Below are 18,153 nucleotides of genomic sequence, written 5' to 3' on the forward strand. Positions count from 1 at the left end.
TAGCTTGTAATGATTTGTTTGTATTATAAATGCACACGTTGACTCTTTTTTTTTCAGAACTTCATAGCAGGCACCACTAGATGGCAGTCCTGCAGAACAAATTTCAAGATTTTATTTTTTTACTGTAAAATCATGCAGTTGCATGATTTAATATAGAAATTGTTCTGTGCAGATTTTGATTCAGGAGTTATTTTTATTTATCAGTGAAAAGCTTTAAAATATTTTGGTAATCAGGAAACTGACCACAGTTTAACTTAAACAGGAAGAATTGGTTTTTAACCTCAGTCTTTTTTTTTTTTTTTACTTTGTGAAAAAGTCATCAGCTTCAGACTTGATGCTGGTCACATGATTTTATTTTTTCTTTTCTCTCTCACGTTTCCAACAGGTTTACATTCATCTAGACTCATCAGTCGCCATTTATGGGCTGAAGAACTACATGTCCAACTCTCTCATAAAATTTCCAGATTTATCTCCTTGTTTAATGTGTCATCAGGTTTCCACTTTGACCCTGCTGTTACAGTACAGCAAGGAAAGAAAAAAGCTCAGGGATTTCTGCTTGTTGTTGTGCAGCAGCTGACATTTATTGGTCCTGGTATTCTTGGCTTGATTAGGAGTCGATTGCCTGACCAACAGAGACTGAACGTAATCCATTGTTTTTCTATATTGGATTACAGAGCGTGGCTGGAGACGACAATCAGGTTAGTGGAATCGAGATCCCTCCTTGCCCCTTGTATGCAGCGTCCATTCCTCTCCTGACCACGCAACTTTGATACCTTGTGACTGAACTTCCAAGTTTTTGTCTGAATGGCAGCGGTGTGTCTTGACAAAACAAAAATCCACAGCATTTTGCTGAAAGTATTTTTTCAGTGCCAACAGGAGCAAAATGATATAACTCAAGGGAGCTTTTTTTTAAAGTGGGAACATCTGTCCACAGTTTAATTCTTTAAGACAGAATTTCCTTGAGAGAAAAGCTTACTGGAGATGTCCTTGAGAGAGGAACAAGAGATCTACTGAGGACCAAATATAAACTCCCATTTCCTTTAAGAGACACATGAAGGACAACGAGTATCAGCATAACTAAAGGAAAACAGGCAGGAGGACAAGAAGTTCAACAAACAGGTAAGATGCTGCACACACATCCTCTCTACTGTTTCCATCAGTGATAAGTTTTTGCTACATAAGCAGAACTTTGCCGGGTCACGGAAAGTGTGTCCTGTTTGGAGGTGCTTCCATTTTTTATTTATTTTTAAACAACTGGTTTTAGTGGATTTTGAAGTTTTCCATCTAGTTTGAGGGTGGCAAGCTTTGCACTTTTTAGCTTTTCAAAGTCCGTTTATTGCGAGCAAATAATGGCATCACTCTACAGCTAATCTGAAGGCAGATTAATGGCTAAAAGCCAATGAAACCCCTAAATTCAGGTTTGTTTTTTATTCCAAGGCATACAGAGGATTTTTAATAAACCAAACGTTGTTTCGACCATGTTAAACTTGGAGAGGGCCGCTGACGTCGTCAAGTATAGTCATTAGCATCATCTACAAAGAAGTTACAAAATAAGCCGACGTTCCAATGTGCTTTATCCAACTATATTAATGGAAGGTTTAGTGGAAGGAAAAAGTGTAGAAGAAAAACAGTACCATAGCAACAACTGTAACTGGGGAAGTTCATCTTTAAGCCCATTCAACAATATATGGGAGAAGATTTATGAGGTTTGGTCTGCAGATGCAGTTCTTCCACAGACAGTGCACACCATTTAGCTAAGACAACGCATTAACTGGGTAATGTCACTCCTACACCGCAGAAAATGTCAGAAGGGTTTTTATTTCATCAAGGATAAAAATTACTACACTCATTTGATTTATTAAGTGAAGAATCGCATCGGCCATACTGAGAAAGTTTAGAACATTTCATAATGGAGGGGGCGGGGGGAAGAGGCATATTTCTTTTGGCAAAAAGATCCTGATGATTCCCAAGATTCTTTTTATACAAACATTAATATTTTGTAACAGCAGTTCAGAGAACCAATATGCAGTCAAACAGTGTTGAAAGTGTGATGGTCCGGGGTTGTTTTGCTGCATCAGAACCTGGAAAAACTTCCCATATTTAACAGAGCCATGAATTCTGCTCTCTACTAGAAAATCCAGAGAAAGAAAAATCACTCGTGAAAAACAAATGAAGCTTTTGGTGCGGCCTACTCAAAGTCTGGACTTAAAGCTGATTAAAATGCTGTGGCTTGACCTTTAAAAAAAAAAAAGGAAAAAAAAGCAATTGTTAGGGCCCAAAACCCACTCCATTTGGCTAAATTAAAAATTCTGCAAAAAAAAAAAAATTGGACCAAAGTTCTTCCAGAGGTGTTAAAGACGAGTTACCACAAACACTTGTGTTAAATGTTTATACTTGAATGGCTTCTTTCAGCTCAGATCATTTGAAATCTGCATCGTCTCGCTCAGGTTCTTCTGTTTCTGACATGCAAATTTGTTGATCTAAAACACGCAACGAAACGCAGGATGCAAACAACTTTTCCACAGCGCGGAGTATTGCAGACTCACTTCCTCTGCTCCCGGCGAATCCATTGGGTCAGTATTAAGTTACACTAAAGACAAAGAATCGGTAGAACTTGATACGACACCTTTCATCATCAGGGCAGCTGTAACCACAACAGTGAATGTATCCTTGTCCCACTTAGGTAAACTACACACACACACACACACACTCAGGTATCATGAAAAGTAAACGCAGAGATTTGTTTAACGATATTCAAACTTTATTGGTTTAACATTGTAAAACTAAAGGCAACACCAGAAAACAAGGCCAAAACAAAAACCCAAAAAACAAAAAAAACAACTGAGGCGTCAGAGGCATAAAAAAAGTTGGGTGGCACAAAAAGAAGCAAAGACCATTCAAGGGGAGGCATTGTGACACCGTTCAGTGTCTACATATGGCTATATACGTTTCTGTGTTAAGAGTGGTGAGAGGGAAAATCCAGAAGTCATACCAACTAGACAAATGGACAGTGAAAGACACAGCGCTACAGTGTGTGTGTGTGCAATTAGCAATAAAGCAACAAGGCAAAGAAGGCTAACACTGCCTGGTTGAAAACTGAATTGTGATCAAATGAATCTTAAAGTGACGCACTTTAAAATCCTTCACGACAGAAAACATCAGCAGGTTACAACTGAAGTGGAGTTCAAGTCATCGTGGAAAGGGGTGGAGGGCATGTTGAAATAGAGAACACAAGGCCCGTCTGTGGTTACTTCACCTGTGTGTTTCATCACAAATGGCTGCCAAGAAGCTGTTCAGGCTACAGCCAGACTTCTTCAGCTGAAATATACGACTTACTTGACGTTTTTCCCATCTCGACAAAAGCAGCGTTTAAGCTTACACCGAAACAGAAAGTAGCCTACGGGTGTTGCCTGAACAGCTTGTTACCTTGTAACAGCTCTGTGGACTTGTTCGAAAAGATTAAGGCTGAGAGCAACAAACGTACGCAGAACACAGGAGAGCACTTCACAGGAGCCTTAAAGTGAGGAGTCGGGCTGACGTTCAAGTCACCGTGACGTCTCGTTTCACAACAGATGGAAATGGATGATAACTGAATAAGGCACTTTTGCTCGAGACGCGGGCACGTCGGGACGCCGAGGTGCCGTTCGCAGAAAGCGGGACGTGCTCAGCGGCACTCGAAAATATTTCTCTTCATTTGTGCAAATGGACTCGACATGCAGCAGAGAGGGAGACCGAAGCGGCGCAGCAGCGCTGGGACGTTAAAGCAAAAGAGAGACCATGCAACCTCAAAATAAACAAGCATAAAACAAACATCTGCATTCATTAATTGATTTGTGGTCATAATTGGAAATATTTAAAACAAGCCTCTGATTTTATTTGTGAGCTAAACCTGAAACCATTTACCAAAAAAGAAAGGGAAAAAAATAAAATAGGGTTACAAAACATGCCAAAAACTGAGGCCTTTGGCTTCATGTACACGGTTTCAAGGCATCCTTCCATTAGCATATGGACTCATCACAAATAATCAAGTGGTTTTTGAATGTGTCTATGGTACTAGTTGCATATGCAATGAGAACAGCATGCACTAACCGGGGGGAAGAAAGCCATTTATACAAAATTAGTAGAGCCACCGCAAAGCTAAACGCTCCGATCAACATTTTGCTTCTTTCAGCAGGACAGAAACAGGACGTGGCTATTTACAGGTTAGACAAAAGCTGAGAAATCCAGAAAAAAAATGAAAGAAGAAGTTAGCAGCTAACTAGTAAGAAGACTAGGCTCCAACACGGCCACTCGGCTGATATTCTGAACTTTACACTACAAATCAATTAAATAGAAGTGAAATCCTTAATTAAACACCAGATCTACATTTTTTTTGTCTCTTTTAGACACTTATCTTGGAAGATAACGTCCAATATTTTCACAATCTTTTTGTATGAAGTACACCATCTTGCTCGTTCGCCTATATCAAAATATTTTCCTGCCAACTCACTCGGATTTGAACCATGATGTAGCAAAGTGGTAGGAAACTCTGTTTAAATTATTCACTCCAAAAGTCTGCAGTAGCGTGATCGCGCAGTCGTCCTGCAGCCTTTGGTCTTTCTGCCGCACCTACAAACCGAACGGCGGCCTTCAAGGACAAAAAAACTAAACAAAAAAAATCCTGTTTTCGTCAACAATAAAAGGCTCTTCAGTCCAGCTGGGACATTACAGCTCTAAGCAATATCAGCGCAGCGATACTGTTACTTCTCACAACATGGAAATAAAAAGAAAACAAAAACAAAAAAAAACCTTTACTTGCTTTCACTCACACTGGACATCAAAGGCACTTCACTGTCCACATCAAGAAAGGCGCGCGCCACACCTCATCCTCCTCTGCACAATAGAACTAAATAATTTGAAAATATTCTAAAATAATTCACTTTGACCCGGTTTAAACACCAAAGCAAACGACAAGGACGAGTCACCTGTGGGGTTTAAAGATCAGAAAAGGAAAAGATACGGGAGATTTGTGGTTCTGAAATGAGCTCTATACATTATTTATCGCGGCGGGCTGCTCTTCTGGCAGTTGGCGTTTGACATTTTTAAACATCTTGTACTGGGAGAGACAACGTTTCCAAGAGGGGGGTGGGAACCGAACAGCAGAAACACTCCACACTCCTCCTGTTTGACGTCAGATGATTAATTGTCGCTTACCCCCCCCCCCGACGGATCAGATGTGTGGAGAGAGAAAATAAACATTTCACAAGCTAAAAGCAATCCTTAATCATCTGTTGCCACATTTTACACGAGCTCAAACAGTGTTTCCAAACCAGGTAAAAAAAAAATTTTAAATAACAGATATTCAAGCCTCAGCAGGAAAAAGCTACTCCGTATACATGGCTAATTGTTTTTCTCTCGTGTGGTGCATTTAATTGGGGAAGGCATAAGAAGAGGGGCTGTAAATAACTCAAGCCCACTCAATTTGCTGGAAAATGCTCTATGCAGGATGACTAATGGCACGATGGAGGTGGGGGTAGCTGCTTGCTTATGTAATCTACATGCTTGAGACCTAAATGCACGTTGGAGGAGATTCACTTTGAAATGAAATGAATCATTCAGTCATGCAGGTCTAAACATTTAAAGAAAAACGAAAAAAACAACAGGACAAAAATAAAAAACTGTATGGAAACGCTGTTTGAGTCCACTCCCTATGAGTGTGTGCTGAGGGGTTGAAATCGGTGAGGACGGCTTGGATCCTAAAGTGCGCCCGCTTCAGAGGGTGTGGTAGTTACGGTCTTTGGATTTGCAGAACTTGTAGAGGAAGAAGATGACGGCCTGAAGGCCCAGGACGAGCACGATTCCACCGATGAAGCTCGCGGCATCAAACGTCGAGTTCTTCTGAGGGGCCACCGTTGTGGTATTCGGTGCTTTAAAGGGAACATAAAGAAAATGTGATTTTTTTTTTTTTTTTTGAATGCATAAATGGAGCTCCATTTAGTTTGATTTCCTTAAGTTTTAGCTTCAAGAAGTCAAAAATCTTCCAAAATAATTTTTGAAGATTTTTTTGTCTTTTGTTCATTTTTATTCCAGATTTCATTATGGCACTGAGGAATAAAACGCATTCAGATGGCTTAAGTCTTATTTTATACATGACAAATTTATTTCACAGAAACTTAAAACCTGCTGTAGTGATCAAGACAACAGCACAAGGCTGGACTAGATGAAGTTTGTCGTGTGGAGTATCACAGGGTGCTGTGCTTGGGCAACAATCATTTAACATCTCTGGCAAATTTAAGTTTAAGGCAAGTTTTTAAATTTGGCCAAAATGTTTTTTCTAAATGGAAGAATTCTAAATGTTTCTTCTTATATGAATGTTTTCAGCAACATTCCTGATTTGAATCTAATAAAGAAGCAATGAAGGGAGTTAAAAATGAGGAGAAAAACCTCAAAGACTGAGCTCATTGTCAAAGATACATTTTCAAAACACATGTGGAAATGCTGGCATATTTAATCAATTAGAATACAAGTCTAGATGAGTTTTCTCAGATTAAAAGTAGCTCCTGAAACTAACATTTAGGTATTAAGCCCATATACAATGCGTTTTCATGCAGCCCTTTTAATATTATATTTTCTCAATCTTCAACTCCAATTTCCATTCACAGTGGTTCTGATTCACTCTTTGGGCCTGTCAACTTTTATTAAATATGAAATTATGGCCCTAATCAAACTAAAATAAGAATGAGTCACTTCCTATAATTTATAGGAGTCACATAACCTCATTGCTTTACAAGTTGACTGAGTAGATTAAAAAAATGCTGTAAATCAAGAGGCAGGATGAAACGCACCAGGTGGGTAAAAAAAAACCCATAAATAAATAAAAAAAATCATCCAGTCATGTTGATGGAACAAATTTACTCTTTAACTTGTGTTGCTCTTTTTTTTTTTAAAGTTTTATTGGTGAATACCAAATGACACCTCTGTGACAAGCAAAGTCTAAAAAGATGCTTAAATATTTCAGAAGTATCTCAGCAAACTTCAAATATTGCTCACGACGCTTCTGGGGTGGGGGGGGATTGGAAACCTTTCTGAATGCTAAAGTGAGCTACAAGACCACCGAGATGCCTTCTATTGTAAATGTCAGACCTACCCAAGGTGGAGGCTGGAGTTGTAGTGGTGGAGCTGTTGCCACGGTGAGTCGGCGTCACGGGTGCAGTCGTTGAATTCACTGAAACGGGGTCACAGCAAGAAACAAACCCTTAACAAATATAAACACCTGTAATTCTTGCAAACTGTTGATTTGGTACGTTTAAGCACATAAGCTATATATTTGTATCACTTTGCAGCCCTATCGAACATTTATTCAAAAATAAAAATTGGCGTCGGTTACCCTCTACCTCACAGGATTCGTAGTTTCACTCACAACCACAAAAGCGGCAGAGAAGAGTGAATGTTAAACTGTTGAAGAGCTGAAGGTGTCAAGCATGTGCTTCACACCTCGCTCTCCTTTTAAGAGTTACTTCTGGCTTCTACCTCACAGCAAAAGCTCCCTCGTGTTTCATTGACTTACAGTTTCTAGAATAAAGCAGGTTTGTGCACTTTAACTTAGACATATTTAAAAGTGAGGGCAATCAGATAAAAAAATTGATATTTAAAGGACAGATTATTAGTATCCACTTAATAAAAGCTGCATTCTGCTACTACTGAAGGCACAATTTATATTTGGCTTCTACCATCTTGGTGTAAGACCAAGAAAGGTGTCTGGGTAGAAACCTTGTCCACAAATGTGCTTTTTGTAGAGTCATGAGTAGAATTGTAATAACCTGAACAGTCTTTACTAGTGACCTGCTGGTTGGAAACCAAGACGTCCTACCTTTTTCCGATCAGTAAATGCATCATACCAAATGCTATCAGAGTGTTTTAAAATGAAGTGAGGGAAAAAAATGTCAAGCTTTTTTTTTTCCTTCTATCGCACGTCTGTATTTCATTCAATCAATCAAATTTTATTTGTATAGCACATTTCAAGAGCAAGGTATTTCAAAGTGCTTTACATAATTAAAATAAAAACAGCATGCGACAGTGAATAAACAGACGAAAAGATTTTTTTTTAAGAAAAATAAAAAAGGTTAAAAAAGATAAAGACATTAAAACCCACACCCCTTGTAGGACTTCAGTTAAACGACTCACACCTCAGAGTTTTAGTTAAAACGCCATTTAACAAGGATTCTCACACCTCAGAGTTTTAGTTAAAACGCCATTTAACAAGGATTCTCACACCTCAGAGTTTTAGTTAAAACGCCATTTAACAAGGATTCTCACACCTCAGAGTTTTAGTTAAGATGTTATTTAACAAGGATTCTCAGGCTGTAATATAGCGAGAGAGAGAGCAAGACTTTCAGCAAATACTAAACAAAAAAAGCTAAAGAGAGTACTGGAAAAGTGATCAAACTTTCTGAGGTTTTAATCTCTTATAGAATATGATTTTTTTATCTCATTAAAGCTGCAGTATGTAACTTTTATGACCTAGTGATAGTTTTAACAAATATGTAAAGAATATATAAAAAACACTTTTATAAAAGTTACACGCTGCAGCTTTAAATATGTACATTTTCCAAAACATACAACTGCTGTTTACAAAAGCTAAACTCGCTGAGCGCATAAATAATATCACCTAGTCTTTAAAATAACGGTAAAACCCTACTTTACAGCTTCTTTTGTAACACAGTGCAGTAATGTTACAAAGCTAGCTAAAATATTTTCAGGGTTGTTCTTATAACATTTTATATTGTATTTAAGATAAATCACAAATTGGCAAAAATTGGAATCCTAGATCAAAACATTAGCAAAACCAGTTTAAATCCAGCTTAAAGCAGTTTTAACTAAATAAAAATAAATCACCACTTAATGACTGAGATGACATTGTATATCTATTGCACTTTTTTTTTTTATTGGATGTGGAACCTTAAGCCTGATAAAAATACTTCTGACAACAGAAAATGTCTGTTAATAAAACCAGAGCAAAATGGACTCCACAGACTAGATAGAGCTCAGGTATTAGGCAGTGGTTACCTGTCGTATGGGTGGTGGGGGCAACAGATGAATGTCTGGGAGTAGGTGCAGCCGTAGGAGAAGCTGGACAAGGAACCAACACCAGCACACAACATACAAAAGAAAGCCAGACAAAACACCGAAACATCTGGATTATAGACAACAGATAAGAGGAAAAACACCCAAATAGCCCTGACTGACCATTAATTAATGTTTTAGTAAGACAATAATTAGACCCATCAAGAATCTACAGAATAAAAGTCTAGTCATGAAGAAATACATCATTTGTAATACAATAAGTGTCTGCTGATTCTCTTGGGTCTAAAATGTTAATACCAGAAGAATACAACTGTTAATCATTTAGCTCCAATATGCAGTCAAACTTACTTGAACAGGTTGCATTGCTGCAGGTGCCGTTAGCCACCAGGGTAGCATTGACACAGGAAACATTCGCTGGAGAATCTAATAAAAATAAATAAATAAAATAAAAAAATCAGCAATTTAAGTCTTCAGGTTTTACAAAAACATAAATATGGCAAACATCAGAGCATGTAACAAATTCCGACTGTGGCTAATGGTCCAAGATGAAGTGATTCACAAATATACAGAAGCATGTTTATAGAAAGCAGCACCACGCTGAATCAGGGCGCACAGCTTGATACGCAGGCGAGCCACTCTGTTCTCGTCTCCTCCCTACAGGAAGGTAGGATCAGCTGCTCGCACAGACCTACATCCTACTTCCGCTTCCTGCAGAGGGAGGATGAACCCTCTCTACCCTGCCTGCCCCATCAGACCACCTCAGCACTCTCAAGTCAGCATAATGTTCCTGTGCCCTATCGCTGACATTTAGTTTTAGCAAAGAGCTCTGGATACTTCTTTATTTTCAAATGGTAGAAATGAAGATTTTAGGAATCCAATTATAGTAAAAAAAAAACACAAAAAAAACCCCCAAAAAACACTGAGCTATGATCATTTACATAGATTACTGCTACTCTGCGTGTCTTTCATTAAGATTAAATCTGCCAAAAAACTCCAGTTGTGTAACTAGCTTGTTTTTTTTTTGTTTTTTTTAAATACACTGGTTTCATCCTTGCATCTAATTCTGACAGTCTAATGTAAGTGAACAAGGTCTCATCTGCACATGTACTGCCATGGAAAACATTTGGATGTTTTAGATTTGCCCCTGCTCCAAAACATACCCCTACCTATATTTTTTTTCATTTTTATTTTTTGCTAGACGTACAAGTTCCTCACAAGCACAGACTTGAGGTCATCAGCCATTTCTTTCGCAGGGGAACAAGGCCTTCATTGACAACTGCAAACACTGAAACTGCATTTGGCAAGAATTTTCTTTTACCGAGCCAAATGTGACCCTGTTCGCTGCATTTATACCAAACCTACTCTGTTATCATTCGACACCCAGAATACGAGCAGCAAGTTTTACCACACATTACCAAACAGTAAAACATTACTATAAACGATGGGACAGAATTTTAATGCAAGTAGCATCTACAAGTGTTAAATTAACACACTGGAAATATTGGTATCGTTTTTTTCTGTAATATTAAAAAGAAAAAAATGGGAGTGTAATATTTAGTTATAATTATTTAGGCGCATTGTTTATTATTGTGCAGCCTAATCATTTATCAACCATGAGTAAGGCGAACTTTGCCCTGTCGTCAAGCCTGATCTTGGCTGTGCTTCATATTAAAGGTCAACAGAGAAAAATGCTCCATTTTATACCCAGAATCTACAATAATTCAGATTTTTCACTGATTTTCGACACATTCCTGGCTTTGGTCATGGTGGAGAAAAGAAAGACAATAAGTGATTGTGTTAGCAATAATTTTGAGACTATGCATTCCCCTCCACACCCATTTATTGGCCAATCTATGCATAGCAGCTGTTGTTAAAGTTTAACCATGAAACAAAAGCAAACAATGACATAATATGATGTTTTCCAGACGTGGAAAAAAAAAAAATGTACCCAAACTTTATAATTAAATTTTTATTAAAGAAACCCAAGCTTAAGCTGATGAGAAAATGCTGCAGAAATGTGCTTTACCATGTTGAGGTGTGATTCAACTGAAAAAAAAAAATTTATAAAAATGTTTGACGTAGGTGAGAAATGTCACAGTAACATCCATGTGGTCGTCAGGACGAATGCTTCATGCAGGAAGCGGGTTGTGTTGTTGCTTTAACATTATGGCTCCTTTGTGCAATGGACTGCTTTCGATAGGCTTTATTAAGTGCTTTAGGAGTGGAAGAAATATTTCTAATTAAACCTACATCAGCTGTTAAATCTGATTGCAGAAAAGTTCAATGCAGAACAGAAACGCTCCTAAATGTGTTTTACTTAAAACCCGTGGAGATATTATGAATCTGAAATGCACAGAGAACAGAATAGGTCTCTTTAAGAGCAACCAAACCATTCCAGATGGACTCCCATAAATTATTTTAAAAAACCACCAGGTTTACCAAAGCAAGTCTTTGAAAGCAAGTTTTCAGCCTCACTAGCTTTAGCCTGTATGAGATTTTCCACCGCTTTGCAGCAGATTATACATTAATCAGGCACAAAGTTTTTAAAAAAACAAGCAACTCCCAAACAGCTTTTGAGGTGTAATTATCAGTTTGTGGAGCTCATGATGCAGGAGTCTTTTGAGAGTTTGCCACTTTGCTGTTGGTTCAGTTATGCGAGGCATTCAGTAGCTATTCACTTAGACGTCAGCGGCTGTCATAAAGCACAGCGCTGCCACTCTGCAGCTTTTCTCTGACACGTTTTCAAACTAATTGCCCTGCTGAATAACATGATTTAGCAGCATTTCTCTAACTGGTCAGAAAAGAAAACAAGAAAGGAGGAAAAATCTACAACAAAAAAAAATGTAGCTTTAGACTTTACCAGCTGTGATTTACATTAATAAAAAAAAGAAGGTACATGTTTAGGTGTTAGTGTAGTCATTTGAAAACAAAGCATAGATGAATCACACACAGTGACATATACAAACACGTTAGTTCTATTGATTTTGTGAATATGCCTTATAGCTAGTTAAAACAAATTTTCTCAAAAGCATTTAAATAAAAGATTTAAATGTATTTGTGATACAGAAATGTTGGTGAAAATAATGTCCATGAGCTTTTCAGTTAATGTACTCAGTACTTGGTTGGGCCTCATTTTGCATGAACTTAATCATTAATGCAGCACGGCACGGAGGTGATCAAACTGCGGCTCCGGTGAGGCATCGAGGAAAATTAAATCAGCATTTGCATAAAGCTCATCAGCAACGGGAAGCAGGAAGTGCTCGAAGATTGCCTGTTTGAAGGCTGAGATGACACAGTGAACCAACACCAGCGAATGACATGGCGTATTTATGCAGATTCATGTGGACAAAAACTTTTCTGAAGCCAGTCCCATATGTATGATTTCTTTATTTTTAATTTTTAATGATGTGGCAGAGATATTTGTTTTATGGCAACCCCGCTACGTGTGTACAAGGCCTGAAGCACTGCCTCCACCCTAAAAAAAACTCTTGAGGAATCGACTCCGAAAGCCTCAACTTTACCATTTATGCAACTTTTTCACACAGATTTTTTCCTTCCACTCAACTTTCCATCAATAAACTTCTAGCACAGTGAACTTCCAGCTTATTAGCAATTACACTTATTGTGATGTGTATGACACACATTTTTAGGTAATACTCTGTGGAGAATTATCTGTTCTCCATGCTGAATTCTTGATGTATGAGGTTGCAGAAGAGTCAAGTGAATTGAACTCATGAATTCCATTTATTAATACCAAAATACAGCTGGTCCATTATGAGCCAACAGTCAAAATGGCATCCCAGAAGAGGTTCCCACTCCCTTCGTCTCTCTGAGCTACGCCCCAAAGTGGGCGTTACCTAGTGTGTCAACCCTTACCTGGGGTAAATGACATTTACATTTCATTTACATTTCCTAACTTGCGATTTCCTTTAGGTTTAGCTTAGTTTTAGCTTAGCAACTAGCTAAAAGAGATTGAAAGAAAACCCAATTATTTATTCTCAACAACTCTTAATTTTCTGAGAAACTGAGTAGACTTTTTGTTAGCAGCAAGTTAAAAAATACAACAAATATCCAAACCAACAAAAATAAAACACTTTAAATATATCCCTGTGGATGAAATAAGTTTTATTTTACTAAAATAAATAGTTTTTGTTGATATTCTAATCTATTGAGATGTGCATGTAAATTAAATAAAAAAATTTAAAAAGTATGAGACTTTTTTTCCCTCTACAACGTTTATGTAACCTGATACTGTAGTCTCTGTATGTTTTTCCTTCTCTGTTTAGGTCAGAAGGATGTTATGTCACATGCAGCTGCAAAAGGTAGGACCCACTCCCACACTTTGCCAAGATGGTGACATTATTATCGCTGTGCTGCACAGCCTCGTGGTCCAGAGAGTCAACGCTCCCAGCAGGCTCCGTCACAGTCTGCGCTTAAAGCTCCTGAGCGCTCACAATGTACACGTGTAAGCTTTGGGAGCGTTAAAGCCGGTGACAGCAGGGAAACATGTTCCTGGTGCGGAGTGCTTGTTTACAGAAAATCCCTAAAACCAAAAGTAAACCTGGTGATAATGTGGCGCTGAGTCGCTACCCGCAGCGTGCGGATACCCCTTATTACAGAGCAGCCGTCTCAGTGGACACGGCTGGCGTTCCAGCTGCCTGCTCTGTTCATTTTCAAATGGGTGACCCCTTCCTGAACATGGTCGGGTTTTATTTTCAGAGAAAATCCCTCTCAGTATGCCTTGTCGAGCAGGCACACGTGTTGGTTTTTCAGGGTCATTCTTTCGAAAGAAAACAACAAGGCTTTACTTTATATAAAACGCAAGAAAAATGTGTTTAAAAGTCTTGTTTCGATACCACAATTGCATAGACTAAATACTGACTGAATGCACGCTGGTGTAATTGTTTCAAAGTTATTGTTTTTGTGGGTGGCAAGCTGCCATTTCCAACTGTGCACAAAATGTAACAGTAAACCGGGTCAAGCTTCTCCCTCGCCTCGGCTAAAACAACAAAAACCTAACCATCTAGTCTTGGAACGCCCCGAAAAGGAGGCAGATGCGTGTTGTTCTACCTGTCCTGCTGAACCACTGGATGAATCAGTCAGCAATGCATCATCACAGAACCTTTTTAACAGTCATTGTCAAAGCAGGTGGAGGGCGCGGTGTCGCGAAATCTCAATATAGTCTCCCCGGGAAAGAATCAAAGCCACAAATGCATGAGGTTGTCAAACAGGTCGGCTATCGTGACGGTTAAAACACCTGCGGCTTTCAGGTCTGTTGAGGGAATTTGGATCGTTCAAGTTTCCTGGAGCTACTTCAAATAAATTTCTGAGATCCAATATTCCGATATTCAAGTGTGATTTACCAGATATTTTGCATCTTGAGCTACAGCCAAAAGCTCAATCCAGTCATTGACAATCATAAAGCAGATCTTTTATCCTCTCAGCACACTTTCCTCAGACTTGTGTCATTATCTTCTCCTTCCTTTCGTTTACCCTGATAGGGGATATTGCCCGCTTCCTGCCACACATCCCCTCACTCACTTCCTCTGCTGTTTTCTTCATCTTCAAAATGACTAGAGGCGTGCATCATGTCAAACTGAACTTTGAAGCCTTCCAAAAGGCACATTTAACAAGATCTCTTGACTTATTCATTTAAAAAAATTTTATATAAAAAAAAACAAAAAAAACCTTAATAGTCAAAAAAAAAAATAAAATAAAAATGCATTATTTTGGAAAAACCAAGAAGCTGAGCCGTTGAGTTAAAAAGAAAATCCCCAAACCGTAAGAGGAAACGTTTTACCAAATAACCGTTGGTTGACTCTGGAAACAATTTATCATGCACATTTGCTTTGGCAAGCATCTAACTGAATGAGGCTTAACTCAAATAACCACAACAGCCAGAAGGCTGCGAAACATGCTTTAAAAAGTCACTGCAACCGCTTTCCTACCTACAATTTTTATACTGCAGAAATTGTAAATCTCATTTAGAGGGAACTGATGTTTTGGGGAAATGTAGTTCATTAAAATGTGATAAAAATCAGAAGTATCCAACTTGTTAACTTGTGGTTACAAAAGTGAAGAGTTCATTCATTGGTCAATTTGAAAACATGTCGATTTCTTTCCGTATTTTTGCGGTAAAAGATCTTGAATATTGATATTTGCTCCATTTATGTTGACTCACATGAGACAAACTGTAAAAGTTTTAGTTACAATTAAATCCAGGAAGATGGAAAAAAAAAAAAAAGGTCAAGGCAGTCCTTATTAGAAATTATGTGATCTGAGATCAAATCCAAAGAGAACGCAGAGAAAACGGAGGAAATCTGGTGGGGAAATGGTGTTGAATTAAAACATTGGCTAGCTGAATATCGACAGGTTGGTAGGAAACAATTTCAACAATTGAAATATTTAGTAAAGATGCACAGAGAATTTGAATTTGGAATCAGGCTATTTTTAGCTTACACATACACTAAAGTCCCTTTAAAGTCATTTGTTCCAAGTCAGGCAGCCTTGTAGATGACAATAAATATATGATAAAAATTTATTGTGCAAAATTTAGGTGAAAATTTTACATAAGCCATCAATGTACTCATGATACATATATATTTTTTTTTATTTTCTCAGCCCCCAACTTGCAAATGTGAGCTGGCCTCCAATCATCTGCCTAATTCATTCCAGCCTTATCTTGTTTCCATAATTTACTGCTTAACGCTGGCCCTGAGCTGGCCAGTGTCGACAAGACTGTGGTTTAGCTCAGGCTTTTTGAGAAGCCAAAACGAGCCCTTCCTCCACGGCAAGGAATCCAACTTCCAATAAGTTCAGCTGTCTGCACAATTAAGGGCACAAAGCCCAACCTGTGCTCTTTGGTTCCACAACCTGCCACATATTGAGACACTTACTTGTGCAGTTAGCCCACGTGCATTCAGGGTTTTTGACACACTCGTCACATGTCGGAGAGGTACAGTCATCTGGAAGGAATTCAGAAATGCAGCTTAGTTATGGTTATTTGAACATGAATGACTTCTAAGATATAGATTTTTATATACATCTTTGTAGCATTAACACAGAAATCAAGAAATGAACTGAAAATAAATGCGGAGCGTCATAGAAAGGCAATGCAACAAATAATTTGTCAAAGACATATTTACCTATGAAAAATTTTTGTAAATGGACTGAATTGAATTTTATATATAAATAAAAGTCTTATAGAAATGTGTCAATTGATTAAATATGCCTTACAGCATAAATCTTACAGACTAGTCATACCTGGACTGGATTATCCCATAGTAATCAATAACATCCTAAAAAGTAATATTTACTATTTGTTTAAATGGTCGTTTTTCTTCTGAGAATTGCCATTTTGTTTCCCCTAGCCTACCATAAATCCAGTTCTATACAAATCTCACAATCCTTTGTTTGGTGAGATTAAGACTGGATTATCCTAAAATAAATAATTGTTTAAAACACAAGTTTTATCTTTGAAAACTTCATAATTATTGCGTAAATAAATAAAACTATAATTTCAGTGCTCTTACATCATCCTAGATCAGGTTCTACACAAACCTCAAAATTAAACTAGTCAAACTTGGACTGGTGCGTTTATGAAACTTTTGAAAATTGGGAAAACGACATATTAATTTTTTGGGGGAGGGTAGGTCGACTTGAACATAGTAGCCTTTCTAAACTTTTTTAAATATTTATGAAAATCGAAAAAGGTAAACGTGGTTTGTTTAAAGTGTGACAACGACAACCTCTTCCGGATTCTCAAATCATCATGTCTGCTTCCGATTATATTTTTACAATCCCTAACTGTGTTATCAGATAATAAACATTATGACACAAACATCGCACTGATCGTTACACAATACCAGAGTAATTCCAGGTCGCAGTGCTTATTAACAAGCTAAAGCGCTAGCATTTTCTGGAAGCACGACTTCCTCTCGCCAACGTGGATATAAAACTGATAAGTTCCCAGAAACTGGATAAATAATTGATATAAACCAGAACATTGATGTGGTAACTATCAAACTAAAGAAGCGAGACACCTAGCGGGTGTCGCAGTAAGCAGATATGAACGGACGATTTTTATTTTATTTTTTTTTAAAAGTCTTGTTTTTGCCGGGGGGTTTCCTGGCTGCAATTAGCCGTTAGCTGTGCTCGGTGAAGAGGTCGCGAAACTTACCTGCGGCGGCTGCGGCGCCAATCAGCGCCAGAGCTGCGGCGAAAAACACCACCTTTACGTACATGACTGCGGCCGATTTATAGCTCGGTCTGGTTCACACAGAGGCAGGTTATCTTCACGGAAACGTCGAGAATGTGAAATCGGAATTTCGCGGCTCCCTTCTCGTCTCTTCCGAGGACTGTTGCTTCTACTGCTGTTGATGTCCGCTAGCTCGACACTTCCTACTCGGCAGGTCATGTGGCGCTTCTTATGGGAGGGGTGAGAAAAATCAAGCGAGTGGGCAGGAAACACGGAAGAGTCTAATGATCGGAACCAGAGAGGGGCTTTTACCCAGAAATACGGCTTTAAACGCACGCTTGTAAACACAAAAACAAGTCGCCTGAGCCACTTTATCCCAGTTTATGTTTAATGCTGTAATTCTTAAAGCTAGAATTGAAATATTCTACAACAAAAACTAAATATTTAAACAAGTAAAGTCATTATTTAGCGATTCAATGAAATTCTCCATCCATCCATCCGTCCATTTTCTTTACACCCTTGTCCCTTAGTGGGGTTGCTGGTATTTACTGAAATTCTAAAACGGATTATTATTGTTATTTGGTTCCCCAAGCCACCATGTAATTTTGCTTGTTTTATCAAAACATTTCTCTTTTGTAAATGAGGTAATAATATCAAATAAAAATAGTAATTCGAAATAAAAATAAAAAGCACATATGATTAAATTGACGCATTCTTAAAAAACAACATTTTATCAGTGAGAATGCATTACCGCATTCTCACTTAAGATCCTGCTCAGATTTTTCGGTCGTTAACTAGTTCTACTAACTTCAACAAATTGTGCCAATTCATATATCAAAACGTTCTGCTTCTTCTGGAGATTTGTGCCATGTCTTTTGCTGAAATTCACTATT

The 18,153-nt window shown here is 38.1% G+C and overlaps 1 protein-coding gene across 2 annotated transcripts; it reads right to left on the reverse strand.

Moving 5' to 3' along the window:
* Nucleotides 1–5,155: 5,155 nt before the first annotated feature.
* On the reverse strand, nucleotides 5,156–17,743 carry cd164 (CD164 molecule, sialomucin). Of its 2 annotated transcripts, XM_008397670.3 has the most exons (6): nucleotides 17,243–17,523; nucleotides 15,960–16,028; nucleotides 9,412–9,486; nucleotides 9,046–9,108; nucleotides 7,127–7,204; nucleotides 5,156–5,906 (listed from the first exon to the last, which is right to left on the reverse strand). In XM_008397670.3, the coding sequence occupies exons 1-6, from the start codon at nucleotides 17,304–17,306 to the stop codon at nucleotides 5,752–5,754; spliced, it is 504 nt and encodes a 167-aa protein (XP_008395892.2). In that variant the 5' UTR covers nucleotides 17,307–17,523; the 3' UTR covers nucleotides 5,156–5,751. The 2 variants fall into 2 exon arrangements, with proteins under 2 accessions (XP_008395892.2, XP_008395893.1); XM_008397671.3 differs by lacking the exon at nucleotides 9,046–9,108 and having other exon boundaries at nucleotides 17,243–17,743.
* Between the last annotated feature and the right edge of the window lie 410 nt (nucleotides 17,744–18,153).

This window comes from Poecilia reticulata, chromosome 21, assembly GCF_904066995.2.
Source record: "Poecilia reticulata chromosome 21, P_reticulata-male-v2, whole genome shotgun sequence".
In the NCBI taxonomy this organism is placed as follows: domain Eukaryota; kingdom Metazoa; phylum Chordata; class Actinopteri; order Cyprinodontiformes; family Poeciliidae; genus Poecilia; species Poecilia reticulata.